Below are 21,962 nucleotides of genomic sequence, written 5' to 3' on the forward strand. Positions count from 1 at the left end.
TAGTCGACCCCCACTTCCCCTTTTGTCTAACAAGCCGCCATGCCGGTTTATCCCACTAGGGCACATTCTCCTATCATTTCATGTAACCATATTTACTGTTTGTTTATGCATTTCTGTGAATTACTTACAGTGCCTTGCGAAAGTATTCGGCCCCCTTGAACTTTGCGACCTTTTGACACATTTCAGGCTTCAAACATAAAGATATAAAACTGTATTTTTTTGTGAAGAATCAACAACAAGTGGGACACAATCATGAAGTGGAACGACATTTATTGGATATTTCAAACTTTTTTAACAAATCAAAAACTGAAAAATTGGGCGTGCAAAATTATTCAGCCCCTTTACTTTCAGTGCAGCAAACTCTCTCCAGAAGTTCAGTGAGGATCTCTGAATGATCTAATGTTGACCTAAATGACTAATGATGATAAATACAATCCACCTGTGTGTAATCAACTCTCCGTATAAATGCACCTGCACTGTGATAGTCTCAGAGGTCCGTTAAAAGCGCAGAGAGCATCATGAAGAACAAGGAACACACCAGGCAGGTCCAAGATACTGTTGTGAAGAAGTTTAAAGCCGGATTTGGATACAAAAAGATTTCCCAAGCTTTAAACATCCCAAGGAGCACTGTGCAAGCGATAATATTGAAATGGAAGGAGTATCAGACCACTGCAAATCTACCAAGACCTGGCCGTCCCTCTAAACTTTCAGCTCATACAAGGAGAAGACTGATCAGAGATGCAGCCAAGAGGCCCATGATCACTCTGGATGAACTGCAGAGATCTACAGCTGAGGTGGGAGACTCTGTCCATAGGACAACAATCAGTCGTATATTGCACAAATCTGGCCTTTATGGAAGAGTGGCAAGAAGAAAGCCATTTCTTAAAGATATCCATAAAAAGTGTCGTTTATAGTTTGCCACAAGCCACCTGGGAGACACACCAAACATGTGGAAGAAGGTGCTCTGGTCAGATGAAACCAAATACAGGACCATTCTGGAAGAAAACCTGATGGAGTCTGCAAAAGACCTGAGACTGGGACGGAGATTTGTCTTCCAACAAGACAATGATCCAAAACATAAAGCAAAATCTACAATGGAATGGTTCAAAAATAAACATATCCAGGTGTTAGAATGGCCAAGTCAAAGTCCAGACCTGAATCCAATCGAGAATCTGTGGAAAGAACTGAAAACTGCTGTTCACAAATGCTCTCCATCCAACCTCACTGAGCTCGAGCTGTTTTGCAAGGAGGAATGGGAAAAAATGTCAGTCTCTCGATGTGCAAAACTGATAGACATACCCCAAGCGACTTACAGCTGTAATCGCAGCAAAAGGTGGCGCTACAAAGTATTAACTTAAGGGGGCTGAATAATTTTGCACGCCCAATTTTTCAGTTTTTGATTTGTTAAAAAAGTTAGAAATATCCAATAAATGTCGTTCCACTTCATGATTGTGTGGATTTTCCCTCACACTTTTAGAAGTTAAATAATTTTTAGTTTGGTGGTAAAACTAACCTGTCTCACGACGGTTGTTGATTCTTCACAAAAAAATACAGTTTTATATCTTTATGTTTGAAACCTGAAATGTGGCAAAAGGTCGCAAAGTTCAAGGGGGCCGAATACTTTCGCAAGGCACTGTATATATATATATATATATATATATATATAGGTACATGGGACACAACAAGATGAGGACAAAAGACTGCTATGCCATCTTGGGACAAGATTTGGACATGATTTGGAAAGGCACACACCTGTCTATATAATGTCCCACAGTTGACAGCGCATGTCAGAGCAAAAACCAAGCCACGAGGTCGAAGGAAATGTCCATAGAGCTCCGAGACAGGATTGTGTCGAGGCACAGATCTGGGGATGGGTACCAAATATGTCTGCAGCATTGAAGGTCTCCAAGAACACAGTGGCCTCCATCATTCTTAAATGGAAGCCTTTTGGAACCACCACGACTCTTCCTAGACCTGGCCAAACTGAGCAATCGGGAGATGGACCTGATGGTCACTCTGACAAAGCTCCAGAGTTCCTCTGTGGAGATTAGAGAACCCCCCAGAAAGATAACCATCTCTGCAGTACTTCACAAATTAGGCCTTCATTGTAGAGTGGCCAGTCGGAAGCCTCTCCTCAGTAAAAGGGACATGACAGCCCACTTGGAGTTTGCCAAAAGGCAAACTCTCAGACAATGAGAAACAAGATTTTCTGGGTTGAATGAACCCTTTGGCCTGAATGACAAGCATCACATCTGGAGGAATCCTGGCAACATCCTTACGGTGAAGCATGGTGGTGGCAGCATCATGTGGGGATGTTTTTCAGCTGCAGGGAGTGGGAGACGAGTCAGGATCAAGGGAAAGATGAACAGCGCAAAGTACAGAGAGATCCTTGATCTCTGGTCTGACCTGCCCCAGATCACTCAGGACCTCAGACTGGGGCGAAGGTTCACCTTCCAATGCAGGAGTGGCTTCGGGACAAGTTTCTGAATGTCCTTGAGTGGCCCAGCCAGAGCCCGGACTTGAACCCAACCTCTGGAGAGACCTGAAAATAGCTGTGCAGCGACGCTCCCCATCCAACCTGACAGAGCTTGAGAGGGTCTGCAGAGAAGAATGGGAGAAACTGCCCAAATTTGTATTTTTATTTTACCTTTATTTAACTAGGCAAGTCAGTTAAGAACAAATTCTTATTTTCAATGACGGCCTAGGAACAGTGGGTTAACTGCCTGTTCAGGGGCAGATAGACAGATTTGTACCTTGTCAGCTCGGGGGTTTGAACTTGCAACCTACAAGACCAACGCTCTAACCACTAGGCTACCCTGCCGCCCCATACAGATGTGCCAAGCTTGTAGCGTCATACCCAAGAAGACTCAAGGCTGTAATCGCTGTCAAAGGTGCTTCAACAAAGTAAAGGGTCTGAATACTTATGTAAATGTGATATTTCAGTTTTTTATTTTTAATACATTTGAAAAAAATGGAAAATCCTGTTTTTGCATTGTCATTATGGGGTATTGTGTGTAAATTGATTAGGGGATTTTTTTTGAATACATTTTTGAAATAAGTCTGTAATATAACAAAATGTAGAAAAGGTCAAGGTCTGTATACTTTACGAATGCACTGTATATAGGGTAGCACCCTCTAAGGTGCAGGGATTAGTAACCGGGTGGTAGCCGGCTAGTGACCATGACTAAGTTCAGGGCAGGGTACTGGGTGGAGGTCGGCTAGTGATGGCTATTTAACGGTCTGATGGCCTTGAGACAGAAGCTGTTTTTCCAGTCCCAGCTTTGCTGTACCTGTCCTGATCTCGCCTTCTGGATGATAGCAGGGTGAACAGGCCGCGGCTCAGGTAGTTGATGTCTTTGATGATCTTTTTGGCCTTCCTGTGACTTAGGGTGCTGTAGGTGTCCTGGGGCAGGCAGTGTGCCCCCGGTGATGCATTGAGTAGACCGCACCACCCTCTGGAGAGCCCTGAGGTTGCAGGAGGTGCAGTTGCCGTACCAGGCAGTGATACAGCCCGACAGGATGCTGTCAATGGTGCATACTATATTGAAATGTTGCCTTTGTAAATATGTCTTTGGGAGAATTTTTTTTCTCCCTTAAAGATACATTTTAGTAGAGATTTTACATTTCAATTATGTTTATTTTCTAACAGATTTATATTTAGTTCATAAACTTAATTGAAAGATTACTATGGTTAATATTTTGTCTCCAAATAGTTTATAGTATTAAGCATTATAAAACAGATATTGAAACAACTTGTGGATAGTTTTGCTATTGAACATCTAACAATTTATAAACTAAATAGTTTCAAGACATCCATATTGTGGGATTATAATTAGTATTATTCATTCTTACATGTTTATAATGCCTCTATAAAAATTCCTTGAATATCATGTGACGCAATTCAGATGATCATCCTTTCACTGCAGTCTGTAGGACTAGCCTATACGTGCACCTGATAGAGTGGTGTTTAATGCTGAAAAAGCAAGCAATGAAGCCTCAAAGTTTCTTCCTAATACTGGTGGCATATTGGTTTTATGAATTTTCCTTCCGTTTTGTTCAATTCTTCCACGAAGATCATGAGAGTGACTTCAATCTGAGCATTAATCTCATCCGGTCAGAAGATCAGACCTCCCGATACAAAGACGAGATGAACATTAAATCGCTTACATAAAACGGAGATCAAAGATAAAGCAAATACAATGTGACAATCGTACAGATTGAGAAGAGTTCAAAAGAATGTGATAATCCCATTTTAAATGCACACATCACCTTTTGTTGCGGCCTTTGAGGAATCTGTGCATTTAACGCCTACGAATATACCTAATATTAACCCTCCTGCTGTGTTCCGGTGGAATTTGACCAATTAGTAGTTAATTTAATCTTATTGTTATAAAGTTCCATGACTTGGTCCATACAGGGCATCTGAACACACAAAATACATTTAGATGATTTTCATTACATTTTGGGTGTTTTATTTAACTTTTGTACACCTGTGGTGTTCCCGGTCATTAGAAATGAATGCGTGAGTCTACAATTAGTGTATAAAATTTAGTTCAGGCACATGCCCATTCATCAGATGAACACACTTCCTCTCCCAGACCCCCACATGCATGTGTGTTTGAGCGCAAACACACACACCTCACCTCCTCTTCTTGGCTTCCATGGCAACCCCCATGGGAACCTTTCCCCAATAGAATATTTCCCCCATGGGAACCACACCTGTTGGCATTCTCACAAACAATCGCAACATTGTTTCAATAGTATGTAGAACTTTTCCTGCAGCTCTGGTATATAAAGCACAATAACCAAATTATATACTGTATGTGTGGCTCTTGATCATATCTTTGATCATGACACTGGTGAGGAGAGAGTCCTTGTTAAACTTTGACACAACGTAGTCTGTGATAAATATATAGCACAATATGTTTCACCTGAGTATTTGTTATAGTCAAAATAATCCATATATTATGCTTTTATTACTCAAAAATTAGTTGTATGAGCTCAGGTCAATGAGGCCTACAGGCCATAAATAGCAAATTAGAAGTTCAAAACTTGTAATGTTCACAAGAACTTAAGTTGATAAAAAGATCTAGCACAACATTAGGGTGATAATATATGTAATATTATGGATTTATAATCAGCTATAATGGGGCAGTCATTTTGGACCAGGAACAAACAATTAATTAACATGAAACGAACACAACAGGAAGGTTAATCAAGGGCCTATCTCCACATCTAATATTTAATCTGTGTGCATAATATGGCGTCATGGCTGTGAGTTTCTGGAATATTTGGCATTCGGGCGTTATAGGCATAACCATAACTAAGCGCGTTTGCGCGCACCAGTTCCTCCCAAACACGTCAAATGTTTTTGTTAAAACACTCAGGGTTTAACGCATCACATTGTACTACATTCTACAACTTGCCGCTTGGAAATCGGCCAAGCTTGTGTCTGGTGTCAAGCTAGCCTGAACAGATACTTTCAGACATCTAATTTCTTCACCTCATTCCTGAGACAGAACTGCGCCCACCCCTTGTGTAAGCAATTTAAACCTGATAGCAGACGATCATTTGCCTATCTTTACACTGCAAATCTTTGTTCACTTCAGATCGACCCAATATCTCATGCGCTTCTTTACCATAATCATTGTCATTTTTTACGCGCAAAACTCCACCCGGGCGGTAAACCTCTTCTGATTATCGATTTTTAATGCAAGACAGAGCAGAACTTTGATTGGTGCAATCGAGAGGCTGTAGACTCCTGTCTGACGCGCGCCTGTGTTCTTTTCTACCCATGGAAATGGTCAGTACAGGTGCCTGAATGTGCACAACGACAACATTTTAATAATATGAACTTATTGCCAAGTGGAGTATGTTTTTATTTATCTGTAGCAATCTGCTGGCTAACGTCAAGGGTCGACGGATCTTGGTGGTGAGTAGACTCTCAAGAATGTGAAAATAGCACTTACGACTAATGAAAATGTAAAGTTAGTAGAAAATATTATCGGCTTTAGGAACAATATATATACACAGTGGAGTCTAAACTTTATAGTATACGCTATTGGCAAGGACTGCGTGAGACAATGCATGACTTTGGACACAGGCTATGATCTGTGTAAACGTTGGTTTAATTTGAATTAAACTATAATAATTTCCAATAAAATATGTAAATGTATAAAATAATCGAATGTTTCCCCCAGAACACTAGACATGCATGTTTCTTTAATTTGGACACATTATGGGGCAGATAATTTTTTTCTCCCTTTATTCGTGTTCTAGGAGCCTAGTTTTTAATTATATATATAAATAAACACCATAGCCCACAAGGACATTCAAACAGATTAAAGTTGCATGGTCAAAGCCAAAACCTCTTTCATCTTTCTATGCAGGTACATGGGTACCCTCGGGTCGCAAGTGATGTGCGACAACATCCCCGGGTTAATCAACAAACAGCGGCAGCTGTGCCGCCAGCATCCCAAAGTTATGCAGGCGATTGGAGCCGGGATTAAAGACTGGATCGGGGAGTGCCAACATCAGTTTCAGAACCACCGCTGGAACTGCAATACCATGGCGCGAGAACACAACTTGTTCGGACGCCTACTGCTGCGTAGTAAGTATTGAGAGAGTAAAAAACTCATGCATATGCCTACTGTAAAAATATGTAATTTCATATTTAGTTAAATTCATTTTAAATTATACTGAACAAAAATATAAACACAACATGCAACCATTTCAAATATTTTACTGAGTTACAGTTCATATGAGGAAATCAATCAATTGAAATAAATTCATTAGGCCCTATGGATTACACAACTGGGATTACAGATATAAATCTATTAGTCACAGATACCTTAAAAGAAATGGGCCTCACAATGGGCCTCACAATGGGCCTCAGGATCTCTTCACAGTATTTTTATGCATTAAAATTTACATCGATAAAATGCAATGGTGTTCGTTGTCCATAGTTTATGCCTGCCCATACCATAACCCCACCGCCCCCATGGGGCACTCTGTTCACAACGTTGACATCAGCAAACTGCTCGCCCACACGACGCCATATACATGGTCTGCGGTTGTGAGGCTGGTTGGACGGTTGGACGCTCTGCCAAATTCTCTAAAAAGCTGCCTCTGCTTATGGTAGAGACATTAACATTCAATTATCTGTCAACAGCTCTGGTGGACATTCCTGCAGTCATCATGCCAATTGCACGCTCCCTCAAAACTTGAGACATCATGTGGCATTGTGTTGTGTGACAAAACTATACATTTTAGAGTTGCTTTTTATTGTGCCTCAGCTTCTTGATATGCCGCACCTGTCAGGTGGAGGTTTATCTTGGCAAAGGAGAAATGCTCACTAACAGGGATGTAAACACATTTTTGAGAAATAAGCTTTTTGTGTGTTTGGAACATTTCTGGGATGTTTTATTTCAGCTCATGAAACATGGGACCAACACATTACATTATGCGTTTATATTTTGGTTCAGTATTATTGATCAAATCAAAGATGTAGGCCTATATATGAAGTAAATATCATATTTTTCATTCTCAAATATGAGCATGAACATGTTATTAGCTAAATTGCTCAGGTAAAAAAAGTGCAGCTATTAAATGACCATACGTAAAATAGCTGATATTCTGGAATGATTTTTTAAATTGTGTGCTGGGAAAGTAATATAGTCTACTCATCTTAGTCCTCATGTACAAGACAAGCATTTCTGAACAATAGACTAGTAATTCCAACATGCTATCTGCTATAGACTCTAGGCTCCTAGATATATAGCAAATATGGTATGTGTTTTTCCCCAACCAATTATTAACAGTGGTGAACCTATAAAGTTCTAGCCTTTATCAAAGTAAACAAATTTGTGTGAAATTCATGTTCTTCTTTGACAGATGTTTTCCCCGTGTGCTTTCATTGCATTCCATACATTGTCTCACTTTACAGCTCTAGATGTATCAATATGACGTGCCTGCTTGCTGCTACTCTGATGAGAAGGGTGTAATTGCGGCACGCAATTCGGGGTGTTCCTGCATGTGGTCATTCCTGTATCTGCAGGAACCCCTCTTTACACTTCTATTGGTTGATCCATTTTTATAAGCTAGGACTCCAGTAAACAGGCAGGAGGCGGCAGCTCTCCTATACAGTAGATGGCGCCAACCGCCAATAAACCCCACAGGGGTGACAACTGTAGCTAGTTAGGACACCGGTAGACAGTGTCCTCCGTTCTGTTAGTGAGGGCAGGTGTTTGGCAGGCGGGCGCGAACGACACTATGTGCTAGCTAGCTAGGACTCCGATACACAGCAGGTGGGGTAGCTAGCTAGCTGGAAAACGACACCAGTACATAGCAGGCGGGATAGGTAGCTAGCTAGAGCATGACACCAGTACACAGCAGGCGGGATAGGTAGCTAGCTAGGACTCCGGGTACACAGCAGGTGGGGTAGGTAGCTAGCTGGAACACGACACCAGTACATAGCAGGCGGGATAGGTAGCTAGCTAGAGCATGACACCAGTACACAGCAGGCGGGATAGGTAGCTAGCTAGGACTAAGGTACACAGCAGGTGGGGTAGGTAGCTAGCTAGAACACAACACCAGTACATAGCAGGCGGGATAGGTAGCTAGCTAGGACTCCGGTACACAGCAGGTGGGGTAGGTAGCTAGCTAGAACACAACACTAGCACATAGCAGGCGGGATAGGTAGCTAGCTAGAGCATGACACCGGTACACAGCAGGCAGGATAAGTAGCTAGCTAGGACTCCGGTACACAGCAGGTGGGGTAGGTAGCTAGCTAGAACACGACACCAGCACATAGCAGGCGGGATAGGTAGCTAGCTAGAACACAACACCAGTACACAGCAGGCGGGATAGGTAGCTAGCTAGGACTCCGGTACACAGCAGGTGGGGTAGGTAGCTAGCTAGGACACCGGTACACAGCAGGCGGGATAGGTAGCTAGCTAGGATACGACACCGGTACACAGCAGGTGGGGTAGGTAGCTAACTAGAACACCGGTAGACTGTGTCCTTCGCCCCCGCCTGTTGGGTACTGCTTTCCTGCAGTTCTGTTAACAATGGCATTGGTAGGTGTTTGTCTAGCTAGGTAGTTAGAACTCCGGTACACAGCAGGTGGGAGGCGGGGGCGACATCGGTAGCAAGCTAGTACACCGGTAGACAGTGTTCTTCACCCCTAAAAACTTGGATAATACTTTTATTTCCCTTTATTTATTTTTCTCCACATTTTAATTATATAGACAATCATGCAGGAACCAATGGAATGCTCGAGGGGGGACGTTCACTCAGGAACCAATTGGATGCTCGGGGGGGGGGGGGAGTGTCCACATGCAGGAACAGCCTGAATTGCGTGCCGCAATCACACACTATTGGCTCTGATCGGTATCAGGTCCAGTGCTCTACATGCTTATAAAACTGCCACAGCTGACAAATGTGGGGAGTCAAGAATAAGTGTGTCAACTCCCATCTCGAATTAGTCTAACTTCTCTCCACGTTGGAATCTCTTTTTAATTGGTATAAATGTGAGGATCCACTCCACGATGGGGGTGATCATAGAAATAAAATGGGTAATTCTATTGGGCATCATGTCCCAGTCCTCCGGCTCCTATAGGCCCTAAGTTATTCCAAGGCGGAACTTTAATGGCCAGTTTCCCAGAAAGACTAGTCCTGGACTAAAAATCATGTTCAATGGCGATTCACTATTCAACGTATTTATTTTTTACTCCTGGACTAGGCTTAATCTGTGTCCAGGAACCCGACCCTGAGAATTGCGTGTAATTTGGTTCTTTAATCGTCCCTTTGGTATTCAGACCTCCCAGACTCGGCTCTGGTTGTGTCACACAACATTAGGAAGCTGCTCTGATTGGCAGCATTATTGCTGTGGCACCGTGAGAAGCTACTTATTGTCAATGTCAGGACGCTAATTTAAAACAATTACTGAGTTTTCTTTTTTTTTGGATGGTTTCATGTTCTCATCCTTTGGTTTATCTCCTCATTAACCAGATGAAACATTCACAGTCATTCACAGGCGCACACACAGTGAGTGTGTGTGTGTGTGTGAGAGAACATCTTGACATAAAAACAGAGCATTGTGAACTGAAGTTTGGCGTTTCCTGATCTCAGACACGCACGCACCCCCCCCCCCCCCCCCTCCTTCACTATCCATAGTCTTTGATCCCACAGATCTCTCATCAGTTAGAAGAGAAGTCAGGGGTATTTTATCACAGAGCATTGCTGGTCAATTTCACCTGTTTTCCCATCTTGGTGTTAGATAAAGCAAAACACTGCCATGCCTTAAATAAAAGACTTGAAAGAGTAACAAACAGTCTCCATGCAGGTACCCCAACCTCAACCAATAGCTAGCTCTTTGTTTTTACAGGATCCTATTTAAACTGTGAACCCCCCGAGCAAGACATTTTTACATAATGTTTACTGTGTACAGTACACACACACACACTGTAGTGGTTATGCATCTTTATGGGATACTGGCTGGATACAATTTACAGTTTATCTGTCGGTTTGTGTAACTTATACGGTGAGTATACAAAACACTAAGAACTTCTCTTTCCGTGACATAGACTGACCAGGTGAAAGCTATGATCCCTTATTGATGCCACTTGTTAAATCCACTTCAAATCAGTGTAGATGAAGGGGAGGAGACATGTTAAAGGAGGATTTTTTTTAAAGCCTTGAGACAATTGAGACATGGATTGTGTATGTGTGCCATTCAGAGTGTGAATGGGCCAGACAAAAGATGGAAGTGCCTTTGAACGGGGTATGGTAGTAGGTGCCAGGCTTGTGTCAAGAACTGCCATGCTGCAGGGTTTTTCATGCTCAACAGTTTCCTGTGTGTATCAAGAATGGTCCACCACCCAAAGGACATCCAGACAATTTGACATAATATTAGGAAGGTGTTCCTAATGATTTGTACACTCGGTGTATGTTTGTGCAATGAGTTTGTGTGCATTAGTCATGGCCTTTAGGTAAGCCTATTCATACAGTTGAAGTCGGAAGTTTACACACACCTTAGCCAAATAAATTTAAACTCAGTTTTTCACAATTCCTGACATTTAATCCTAGTAAAAATTCCCTGCCTTAGGTCAGTTAGGATCACCACTTTATTTTAAGAATGTGAAATGTCAGAATAAACAATGATTTATTTAACCTTTTTATTTATTTCATCACATTCCCAGTGGGTCATTCCCACTCGCACATGATTTTTCAGTTCTGCCCACAAATCTTCTATAGGATTGAGATCAGGGCTTTGTGATGGCCACTCCAATACCTTGACTTTGTTGTCCTTAAGCCATTTTGCCACAACTTTGGAAGTATGCTTGGGGTCATTGTCCCTTTGGAAGATCCATTTGCGACCAAGCTTTAACTTCCTGACTGATGTCTTGAGATGTTGCTTCAATATATCCACATAATTTTCCTCCCTCATGATGCCATCTATTTTGTGAAGTGCACCAATCCCTCCTGCAGCAAAGCACCCCCACAACATGATGCTGCCACCCCAGTGCTTCACGGTTGGGATGGTGTTCTTCGGCTTGCAAGCCTCCCCCTTTTTCCTCCAAACATAACGATGGTCATTATGGCCAAACAGTTCTATTTTTGTTTCATCAGACCAGAGGACATTTCTCCAAAAAATACAATCTTTGACCCCATGTGCAGTTGCAAACCGTAGTCTGGCTTTTTTATAGGGGTTTTGGAGCAGTGGCTTCTTCCTTGCTGAGCGGTCTTTCAGGTTATGTCGATATAGGACTCGTTTTACTGTGGCTATAGATACTTTTGTACCTGTTTTCTCCAGCATCTTCACAAGGTCCTTTGCTGTTGTTCTGGGATTGATTTGCACTTTTCGCACCAAAGTATGTGGTACCTTCAGGCGTTTGGAAATTGCTCCCAAGGATGAACCAGACTTGTGGAGGTCTACAATTTTTTTTTTCTGAAGTCTTGGCTGATTTCTTTTGATTTTCCCATGATGTCAAGCAAAGAAGCACTGAGCTTGAAGGTAGGCCTTGAAATACATCCATAGGTACACCTCCAATTGACTCAAATTGTCAAAACTATAGTTTGTTAACAAGAAATGTATGGAGTGGTTAAAAAACAAGTTTTAATGACTCCAACTTAAGTGAATGTAAACTTTACTGTGTGTCCATGTAACTTATAACTTCTGGTGTATACTGTTCCCTGTGTGTGTGTGTGTGTGTGTGTTTGTGTGTGCATAGTGTAGTGTGGTGGGTGTGTGTGCGTGCGTGCGTGCGTGCAGTGTGTGTAGTGGGTGTGTGTGTAGTGTGTGTGCATGTGGAGTGTGAGCTTGCTTACGTGTGTGTGTTCAGCACTCACACAATGTCTTCCTCTTCCTCTCTATGCCTACCAGGCAGTCGTGAAGCGGCCTTTGTGCACGCCATCTCCTCGGCCGGGGTGGTCCACACGCTGTCCCGGGCTTGCAGCCAGGGAGAGCTGCAGTCGTGCTCCTGTGACCCCACCAAGAAGGGCTCGTCCCGGGACGCCAAGGGGATGTTCGACTGGGGCGGCTGCAGCGACCATGTGGAGCACGCCATGAGGTTCAGCCAGTCCTTCATAGACGCCAAAGAGAGAAAGGAGAGAGACGCCAGGGCTCTGATGAACCTCCACAACAACCGCGCTGGGAGAAAGGTGGGTTCAAAGTTCAAACACATGGGGGAGTAATGACTCCAACTGAACTAATTTGATCTAGATCAGTGTTTTCCAAACAGTTGGTTTGCATATTTGTATTCCTGAACTGGCACACCAGATTCAAATAATCAAGGGCTTGATGTTGACTAGTGGAATCAGGTGTGCCAATCAAGGGCTAGTGATCCAAGAGTAGAGGGTTGGGATACACTTGTTTAGAGGAATTTGATAGAATATTACCCTGTGTAGATTCCTTCCATAGACACACGTGCACATACACCAACATACAAACCCTACCTGACACACAACCACCAACCAACCAGATACACACCTAGCCTCCCTAACAACACTTCTTTCTCTCTCCATCCCCTTCCTCATCACCACACAGGCGGTGAAGCGGTTTATGTCCCTGGAGTGTAAGTGTCATGGCGTGAGCGGCTCCTGCAGCGTCCGGACCTGCTGGCTGGCCTTGGCCGACTTCCGCCGCACGGGCGACCACTTGCGGCGGCGCTACAACGGGGCGGTGCAGGTGGCCATGAACCAGTATGGCACGGGCTTCACCACCGCACAGCGACACTTCAAACGGCCCAGCAAGAACGACCTGGTCTACTTCGAGGACTCGCCAGACTACTGCATAAGAGACCAAGAGTCTGGTGAGTCTGGTTTGTAGTGTTCAGATTTAGTCCACAGTCCAGACAGAGATACTGACGTAGATGTACAGTCTGTCTGACGTCTGACATGACTGTCTCGCTGTAGAGTAGAACACCGTACTACTTAACCATAATATCTTCAGTATGTGGTAATATTTTCACAGGGTAACCGCTCAGCCTCTTGTACAGTAGGGTTATTCTCTTAATGCTGCACCGGATAACACCAGAGAGAATGTGTTGGTGTGCCTGTGAGCGAGAGGGAGAAAAGTGTATGTGTGGGTGCGTTTCTGAGACGGCAAGAAAATAGTGTTTGTGTGTGAGTGAAAACAATGTGTGTGTGATCTGAAGGACCTGGGTGCCCGTCAGGCAGCAGATGATCCGAGGTGATCAGGTGTCGGCCAGTTTAAGAGCCATTACACACTTCTGTGGGCTGAAACCCGACCTGCCGCGCACCACTATAAATTACCCCTGCTAGAGCACACACACACATACCCTTGGGCACAGTGATGGCCCCTACACCTCTGCATGCTTGGAACCCCAAAATGGAGGAATATTTGGAGGGTAAGTCATATCTCTCAAACCCCTCTGACCGACATCAAAGCTAACCACTCCTAATGTAGACCTGGGGGGGCCTCTCTGAAGTTCCCTCCCCTCTTTTTCTCCTCTCCTTCATTACGCTGACCTAAAGTCACAGCATAGGTGAAGGCAGTATGGTGAACACCCACCACTGAGGATAGATGAAGGCTATATGGTGAACACCCACCACTGAGGATAGGTGAATGCAGTATGGTGAACACCCAGTACTGAGGATAGGTGAAGGCAGTATGGTGAACACCCACCACTGAGGATAGGTGAAGGCAGTATGGTGAACACCCACCACTGAGGATAGATGAAGGCTATATGGTGAACACCCACCACTGAGGATAGGTGAAGGCTATATGGTGAACACCCACCACTGAGGATAGGTGAAGGCAGTATGTTGAACACCCACCACTGAGGATAGGTGAAGGCTATATGGTGAACACCCACCACTGAGGATAGGTGAAGGCAGTATGGTGAACACCCACCACTGAGGATAGGTGAAGGCAGTATGGTGAACACCCACCACTGAGGATAGGTGAATGTAGTATGGTGAACACCCACCACTGAGGATAGGTGAAGGCAGTATGGTGAACACCCACCACTGAGGATAGGTGAAGGCAGTATGGTGAACACCCACCACTGAGGATAGGTGAAGGCAGTATGGTGAACACCCAGTACTGAGGATAGGTGAAGGCTATATGGTGAACACGCAGTACTGAGGATAGATGAAGGCTATATGGTGAACACCCACCACTGAAGATAGGTGAAGGCTATATGGTGAACACCCACCACTGAAGATAGGTGAAGGCAGTATGTTGAACACCCACCACTGAGGATAGGTGAAGGCAGTATGGTGAACACCCACCACTGAGGATAGGTGAAGGCTATATGGTGAACACCCACCACTGAGGATAGGTGAAGGCAGTATGTTGAACACCCACCACTGAGGATAGGTGAAGGCTATATGGTGAACACCCACCACTGAGGATAGATGAAGGCTATATGGTGAACACCCACCACTGAGGATAGGTGAATGCAGTATGGTGAACACCCACCACTGAGGATAGATGAAGGCTATATGGTGAACACCCACCACTGAAGATAGGTGAAGGCAGTATGGTGAACACCCAGTACTGAGGATAGGTGAAGGCAGTATGTTGAACACCCACCACTGAAGATAGGTGAAGGCTATATGGTGAACACCCACCACTGAGGATAGGTGAAGGCAGTATGTTGAACACCCACCACTGAGGATAGGTGAAGGCAGTATGTTGAACACCCAGTACTGAGGATAGGTGAAGGCAGTATGGTGAACACCCACCACTGAGGATAGGTGAAGGCAGTATGTTGAACACCCAGTACTGAGGATAGGTGAAGGCAGTATGGTGAACACCCAGTACTGAGGATAGGTGAAGGCAGTATGGTGAACACCCACCACTGAGGATAGGTGAAGGCTATATGGTGAACACCCACCACTGAGGATAGGTGAAGGCTATATGGTGAACACCCACCACTGAGGATAGGTGAAGGCAATATGGTGAACACCCACCACTGAGGATAGGTGAAGGCAGTATGGTGAACACCCACCACTGAGGATAGGTGAAGGCTATATGGTGAACACCCACCACTGAGCATAGGTGAAGGCTATATGGTGAACACCCACCACTGAGGATAGGTGAAGGCAGTATGTTGAACACCCACCAGAGGTATTTAACGTCAGCACAATTGAAGAAAAGGAAACAAGGAGAGGACTTTTTTCACATTTTGTTATGTTACATCCTTATTTGAAAATGTATCATCAATCTACACACAATACCCCATAATGACAAAGAGAAAACATTTTAGAAATGTTTGCAAATTTATAAAAAATGAAAAACAGATACCTTATTTACATAAGTATTCAGACCCTTTGCTATGAGACTTGAAATTAAGCTCAGGTGCATCCTGTTTCCATTGATCATCCTTGAGATGTTTCTACAACTTGATTGGAGTCCACCTGTGATAAATTCAATTGATTGGACATGATTTGGAAAGGCACAAACCTGTCTATATAAGGTCCCACAGTTGACAATGCATGTCAGAGTAAAAACCAAGCCATGAGGTCAAAGGAATTGTCCGTAGAGCTCCGAAACAGGATTGTCAAGGAACAGATCTGGGGAACGCTACCAAAAAAATTATGCAGCATTGAAGGCCCCCAAGAACACAGTGGCCTCCATCATTCTTAAATGGAAGAAGTTTGGAACCACCAAGACTCTTCCTAGAGCTGGCAGCCTGGCCAAACTAAGCAATCGGGGGAGAAGGCTCTTGGTCAGGGAGGTGACCAAGAACCCGATTATCACTAAGACAGAGCTCCAGAGTTCCTCTGTGGAGGTGGGAGAACCTTCCAGAAGGACAAATATCTCTGCAGCATTCCACCAACCAGGCCTTTATGGTAGAGTGCCCGTCGGAAGCCACTCCTCAGTGAAAGGGACATGACAGCCCGCTTGGGGTTTGCCAAAAGGCACCTACAGGACTCTCAGACCATGAGAACCAAGATTCTCTGGTCTGATGAAACCAAGATTTAATTCTTGGCCTGAATGCCAAGCGTCATGTCTGGAGGAAACCTGGCAGCATCACTACGGTGAAGCATGGCGGTGGCAGAATCATGCTGTGGGGATGTTTTTCAGTGGCAGGGACTTGGAGACTAGTTAGGATTGAGGGAGAGATGAACGGAGCAAAGTACAGAGAGATCCTTGAAGAAAGCTCCAGAGCGCTCAGAACCTCAGACTGGGGCAAAGGTTCACCTTCTAACAGGACAATGACACTAAGCACACAGCCAAGACAACGCAGGAGTGGCTTCGGGACAAGTCTATTATGTAAATGTGATATCCTTTTCTTATTAATACATTTGTAGAAAGTTCTAAAAAGCTGTTTTTGCTACGTCATGGGGTATTGTGTGTAGATTGATGAGGGGAAAAATGATTTAATCCATTTTAGAATAAAGCTGTAACGTAACAAAATGTGGAAAATGTCAAGGGGTCTGAATACTTTCCGAATGCACTGTATACACTCCTCGGACAGTTTATTTGGTACACTCATCTATTACTGGTTTTGACCCCCTTTGCCTCCTGAATGGATACACCTGGTCAGCAAAAATGTTAAGATACGTTGTGGCGTTCAATCATTGTTCAATTGGTATCAAGTGACCTAACGTGTGCCAGAAAAACATTCCTCACACCAGTACACCACCTTCATGGACTGCTTACGCCAAATCCTGACTGCCATCAGCATGATGCAAGAGGAACCAGACCAGGCATTGTTTTTCCACTCCTCAATTGTCCAGTGTTGGAGAACGTGTGCCCACTGGAGCCATTTCTTCTTGTTTTTTAGCTGATCGGGGTAGAACGTCTGCTGCAACAGCCGTGACAAGGATTGACGAGTTGCACATTCCGAGATGCATTTCTGCACACCACTGTTTTACTGCACCGTTATTTGTCAGTTTGTGGCCCGCCTGTTATTTTGCACAATTCTCCTTCAACCTCTCATCAATTAACTGTTTTTCACCCACACTACTGCCACTGACTGGATGTTATTTGTTTACTAGACAATGTAGTGCGTGAAAAGCCCAGGAGGCGACCATTTCTGAGATACTGGAACCGGCGTGCCTGGCACCAACGATCATACCATGCTCAAAGTCTCTTAGGTCACTTGTTTTGCCCATTATAACATTCAATAGAACAGTAAATGAACGCCTCGACTCCAGTCTGCCTGCTTTATATGAAGGGTCTTTATGGCCTGTATACATGTAAGCATGGTGAGCTCACTGATCATGGCCCCTCTCATGAGAACCTCTCTCCACAGACATTGGCTCCAGTCATCTTGGATGACACACACACACACACACACACACACACACACACACACACACACACACACACACACACACACACACACACACACACACACACACACACACACACACACACACACACACACACACACACACACACACACACACACACACACACAGAGCCCTGGGAGACAGATACTGTAGAGACTGCACCCCCCTGTGCCTCTCCAAAGTGTGAAATCAATTTCCCTCGGCCCCATGGAGGCTCAGGTGCTAAACTCATCTCTCGGCGCCCCCTCATCTTAATTCAATAAGCAGACGCCAGGAGAGAAGAGGGAGAGAGAGAAGGGGGGTGGAGTCTGTCCTTGATGTCAACCCTAGCTGTGCAGCATACCATGACTGACGGAGAGGCGGACACGTTGTCGGGTGGGGGTGGAGTCTCATCGTGCCCAGACACAATACCTGACTGCTCTCCCTCTTTTTCTACCTCCCTCTCTCTCCCTCCCTCCTCCTCCCTAGATAGACATGATCTGTTCCCAATCCCAAATCGACTCCTAGCTAGCCCCTTTAAGTCAGGACATTCATCGTCACGTGTACAGGGTTTTCACCTTAGTGCAGAGGAAGGAGGTAAGGAAGCTACTTTAGACTATTGAGATGCACCCCATTGAGGTTTGAGTTGAGGCCTCAAATAAATAGTAAATATTGATCTAATTTAATTGTATTATGGGATGATTTCTGAGAGTCCAATAAGCCTGCCAGGCTCCTTTGCATGGTCACTCTGAGAAGAGGTGCAGGAGTGTGTGTGTGACAGTGACAGTGAGTGCCAGCCAGGGTGTAAAATGAACACCTGATGAAGAACCTGACTACCAGCTGATGGCTCCTATCATCGATCGCTCATCCTGTCTCCCTTCATCCTCTTATCCCTCACTCCCTCCTCATCTCCCCGCTCCTCCACGCCTTGCTCACTCTATCACTCACCGTCTCATCCAGTTAAGATTGAGGACACTGCATTCTATTGGAATGATGTCAATACCTGTATGGTAGTGGGGCTTAGACCGCTGTTTGCCAACAATCACTCCATTGCAGCTAAAGATTAGATTTAGTCTATTTGGCATGTTATAAGCACATTTGATAAGGATTGTATGTGGATCACAAGGTAAAAAAAATCTTACTGGTTCAATATACAGGCAGAATATATACCATATACCAATATATACCTGATTGTGTCTCTTCTGATTTGATTCATTATTTCTCTCCCTCGCCAGGATCGGTGGGGACAGGAGGGCGGGTGTGCAACCGGACGTCTCGCGCCGTAGACAGCTGTGAGGTTATGTGCTGCGGCCGGGGCTACGATACAACACGCGTCAGCCGCACCACCAAGTGTGAGTGCAAGTTTCACTGGTGCTGCGCTGTGCACTGCCGGGACTGCAACCAGGAGATGGACGTGCACACCTGCAAGGCCCAAACATGACTATACCACCAACCAACCTCTTATCCAGATTTGGTCTGAAATGGCAACCTATTTCCTATGGTGCACTACTTTTGAGTAGCTAACTAGTGAATAGGGTGGATTTTGGACATAACGCCAAATCAGTCTGACTTGCACCTGTAGTCTATTGCACCAAGAACACCTTACAATCTAATGTTGTTCTTCCCTCACATTCCATTATATTTATTTGCTCTCTCAATAACCCCAAAACATTTCTGAAATGTATTCAAATTTGTATATGTAAATACAAACTTTATGTAATTTAAAAGAAAGTTGAGTGTATAGTTTATGGAAACTGGTTGATAGCAGACCTGACCATACACCCCTGTCCTCAACCAGCCAGTTCCAGGACATGCTTTAGTCACCTGACCGCCATTTATGTTCCATGGCCCACAGGAATATTTATTACAGTTGTGATATATGCTTGACAATCTAAATTGTGTAGTAGAAGTTGCAGCAATACACATAGTCCTTTATTTTGTTTTTTTTCTTCACTTTTTTAATGATGGCAATTGAGCACCTTTTTTTTGTACAACAAAAAAACTATTTTTTTTACATGATTTGATAACAAAATTGAACATATCAAATAAAGTCAAAACCGATTCAGAATGTTTCCCTTTTCTCTTCTCTTCCATCCTCTCTGTCCGTCTAATCCATGATCTTGGCACAAAGGGTGTGTCAGTCAGTCTGGTTCAGTCTAGTCCAGTCAGATGCGTGTGAGTTGGTGCCACAGACTGGATGGCAAGATGCTCTCCACTTTCTCCATGATGAAGTTCAGAGGAGCAAACAGGGTGCTAAGAAACTACATACAGAGAGACATGATGTTAGAACACACACGCCAATTCCTAGTGGAACCATTGCAACCAGATTTCTTCCTGAACATGTCAAGGTACTGTATGTAGATAGGTGCACCATAACATTCCAGTTGAGAATGTACCCATCTTTACTGAAGCTCTGCGCATTTCAAGGTAGCTACTGTGGGTTGTCGTTGGCCTCAAATGATAGCTAGAGGACCATGATAGGAGCACCATAGGATGCCAGTTTAAGTACTGTGCTCAATGGGGCAGAACCAGAACTTGTCTACCAGGTATGTTGACTACTGACTGTGCTCTAACCCCTAAGAGTGGTAGTGGACTCTCTGTCAGCTCCCCATTCATCTCTCCTTCATCCTCATCTCCTCTGATGTTATTTTGCTCCCTCTCTTTCTATTCACACCACCCTCGCTCTCATCCCTCTCTCTCCTCTCTGATGTGTTTTGGCAACATGCAGTGTGGGGGATAGGGGCTCCCTCAGAGGGATTGAGGGTGATGGAGGTTTGGCTTTGTCTGATGGCAGATAAAAGGCTGTCAGGGAGAGATGGAGAGAGCTGGAACAAGCACCTTGTTTACATGCTAAGAGGGAGAGAGGCCCTGTTCCAATGCTTTGAAGATGCACCTTTACTTCCTTCCGTCTTTCCTTGGGAGAACCCACTGATCTGACATGATTCGATAGGTGAAAGCCAAGTCATGTTTTCATCCATTCAATCATATTAGATCAGTGCTTACTTTAAGAAAGGTAGGAACTGTGCCTCTACCCTTGCATGTAAACCAGATGCTGATTAGTTTGTCTTTGAAGTATTGGAAGTGGATCAGAGTGTGTCTGATCATTCTGTCTCTTATTACGTATACCAGAATGTTTCTATTGGCAAGAACATACTCACCTTTACCATTAAGGTGAGGATGCAGGTTCTACCAACTAAATACAACCTAGCACTCTGGTACCCTGCAAACCATGATCTGTTTTGTATCTCACATGATGTAATAGAGTATATTGCAGATATTGTTAATGGTTTCTATTCATATAAGGACCAGTACATATGTAATCTTTATTTAACTAGGCAAGTCAGTTAAAAACGAATTCTTATTTACAATGATGGCCTAGGAACAGTGCGTTAACTGCCTTGTTCAGGGGCAGAACAACATATTTTTATCTTGTCAGCTCGGGGATTCGATCTAGCAACCTTTTGGTTACTGGCCAAACGCTCTAACCACTAGGCTACCTGCCGCCTCACATATCACCTCGTTGACCATATTGCTAGTGAGATGAAACAGGCAGTATTCAGTGCATATTCAAACATTCTCGTCAGAGGAGGCTGAGGCTGATGTGTTGTGTTTTCTTGAATTCCAAATATGTCATATTGTTGTTGTGGAGGGAGGCCAGAAGGGGGTGCTAATTTGGAAGTAGGTTGCTTTGACACATACCTTTGCTGCTAAGCCCCTTGTCAAGTGGAAACAGGCTGACAGTACATATCCTTCAGATTGCAGGGCTACATAGGACAAAGGCAAAGCAGCTAGCGAGGTACTGTGCCGTTGTAGCGGTCATGGGCAGCCTATCTTCATGGTGAAGGTGCTTTCTATGTCCAGATATCCGTGACCTTTGATATGTTTGAATCATTCTCGACTGTAATGTGATTTGTGGATTCAAATAAAGTATGTAAAGTGTGTCATCAGCACCCAACTAAAACAGGGCCAGAACAGAGCAGAGCAAGCCCCTGCAGAGGAGATGGTAGCTGCTGATAGAGTCACACCAGGAGCAGAGCGATGAGCTCACACACATTCCAGGGGAGTGGCAGCACAGACAGCACAGGCCTGCTGAGGAAGTACATCACGTCGAGGCCCTAGGAGAGGGCCTGTGTAGGTTCTAGGGGTTGGATTCAATAGTTTGAAGCTGCTTCCTTTACGCATTTCCTTCCTTGCATCACCACTGATCCACA

General features: G+C 44.3%; 2 protein-coding genes across 33 annotated transcripts in view; one reads left to right on the forward strand and one right to left on the reverse strand.

Moving 5' to 3' along the window:
• Positions 1–5,504: 5,504 nt before the first annotated feature.
• On the forward strand, positions 5,505–19,816 carry wnt2 (wingless-type MMTV integration site family member 2). Its single transcript, XM_021576610.3, has 5 exons — positions 5,505–5,932; positions 6,390–6,610; positions 12,386–12,663; positions 13,049–13,313; positions 18,987–19,816. The coding sequence occupies exons 1-5, from the start codon at positions 5,850–5,852 to the stop codon at positions 19,190–19,192; spliced, it is 1,053 nt and encodes a 350-aa protein (XP_021432285.3). The 5' UTR covers positions 5,505–5,849; the 3' UTR covers positions 19,193–19,816.
• LOC110502310 (suppressor of tumorigenicity 7 protein homolog) overlaps positions 19,683–21,962 on the reverse strand; it is a 104,471-nt gene continuing 102,191 nt past the window's right edge. For all 32 annotated transcript variants that reach the window (XR_016489318.1, XR_016489312.1, XR_016489313.1 and 29 more), the window contains one exon: positions 19,683–20,012. Coding sequence is in view for 23 of the 32 variants with exons in the window: in XM_090212177.1 (XP_090068303.1) it covers positions 19,917–20,012 (96 nt within the window). In the remaining 9 variants the exon portion in view is untranslated. The remainder of the gene's footprint in view (positions 20,013–21,962) is intronic.

The sequence above is a fragment of the Oncorhynchus mykiss genome, chromosome 2 (genome assembly GCF_057628025.1).
Source record: "Oncorhynchus mykiss isolate SJ-2025 chromosome 2, ASM5762802v1, whole genome shotgun sequence".
Lineage (NCBI taxonomy): Eukaryota > Metazoa > Chordata > Actinopteri > Salmoniformes > Salmonidae > Oncorhynchus > Oncorhynchus mykiss.

Coding starts and splice junctions, on each gene's coding strand:
- wnt2 (XM_021576610.3), top strand. CDS start 5,850: ATGAACTTATTGCCAAGTGGAGTATGTTTTTATTTATCTGTAGCAATC. Junction 6,611..12,385: donor CGGACGCCTACTGCTGCGTA/GTAAGTATTGAG, acceptor TATGCCTACCAG/GCAGTCGTGAAGCGGCCTTT. Junction 13,314..18,986: donor CATAAGAGACCAAGAGTCTG/GTGAGTCTGGTT, acceptor CTCCCTCGCCAG/GATCGGTGGGGACAGGAGGG.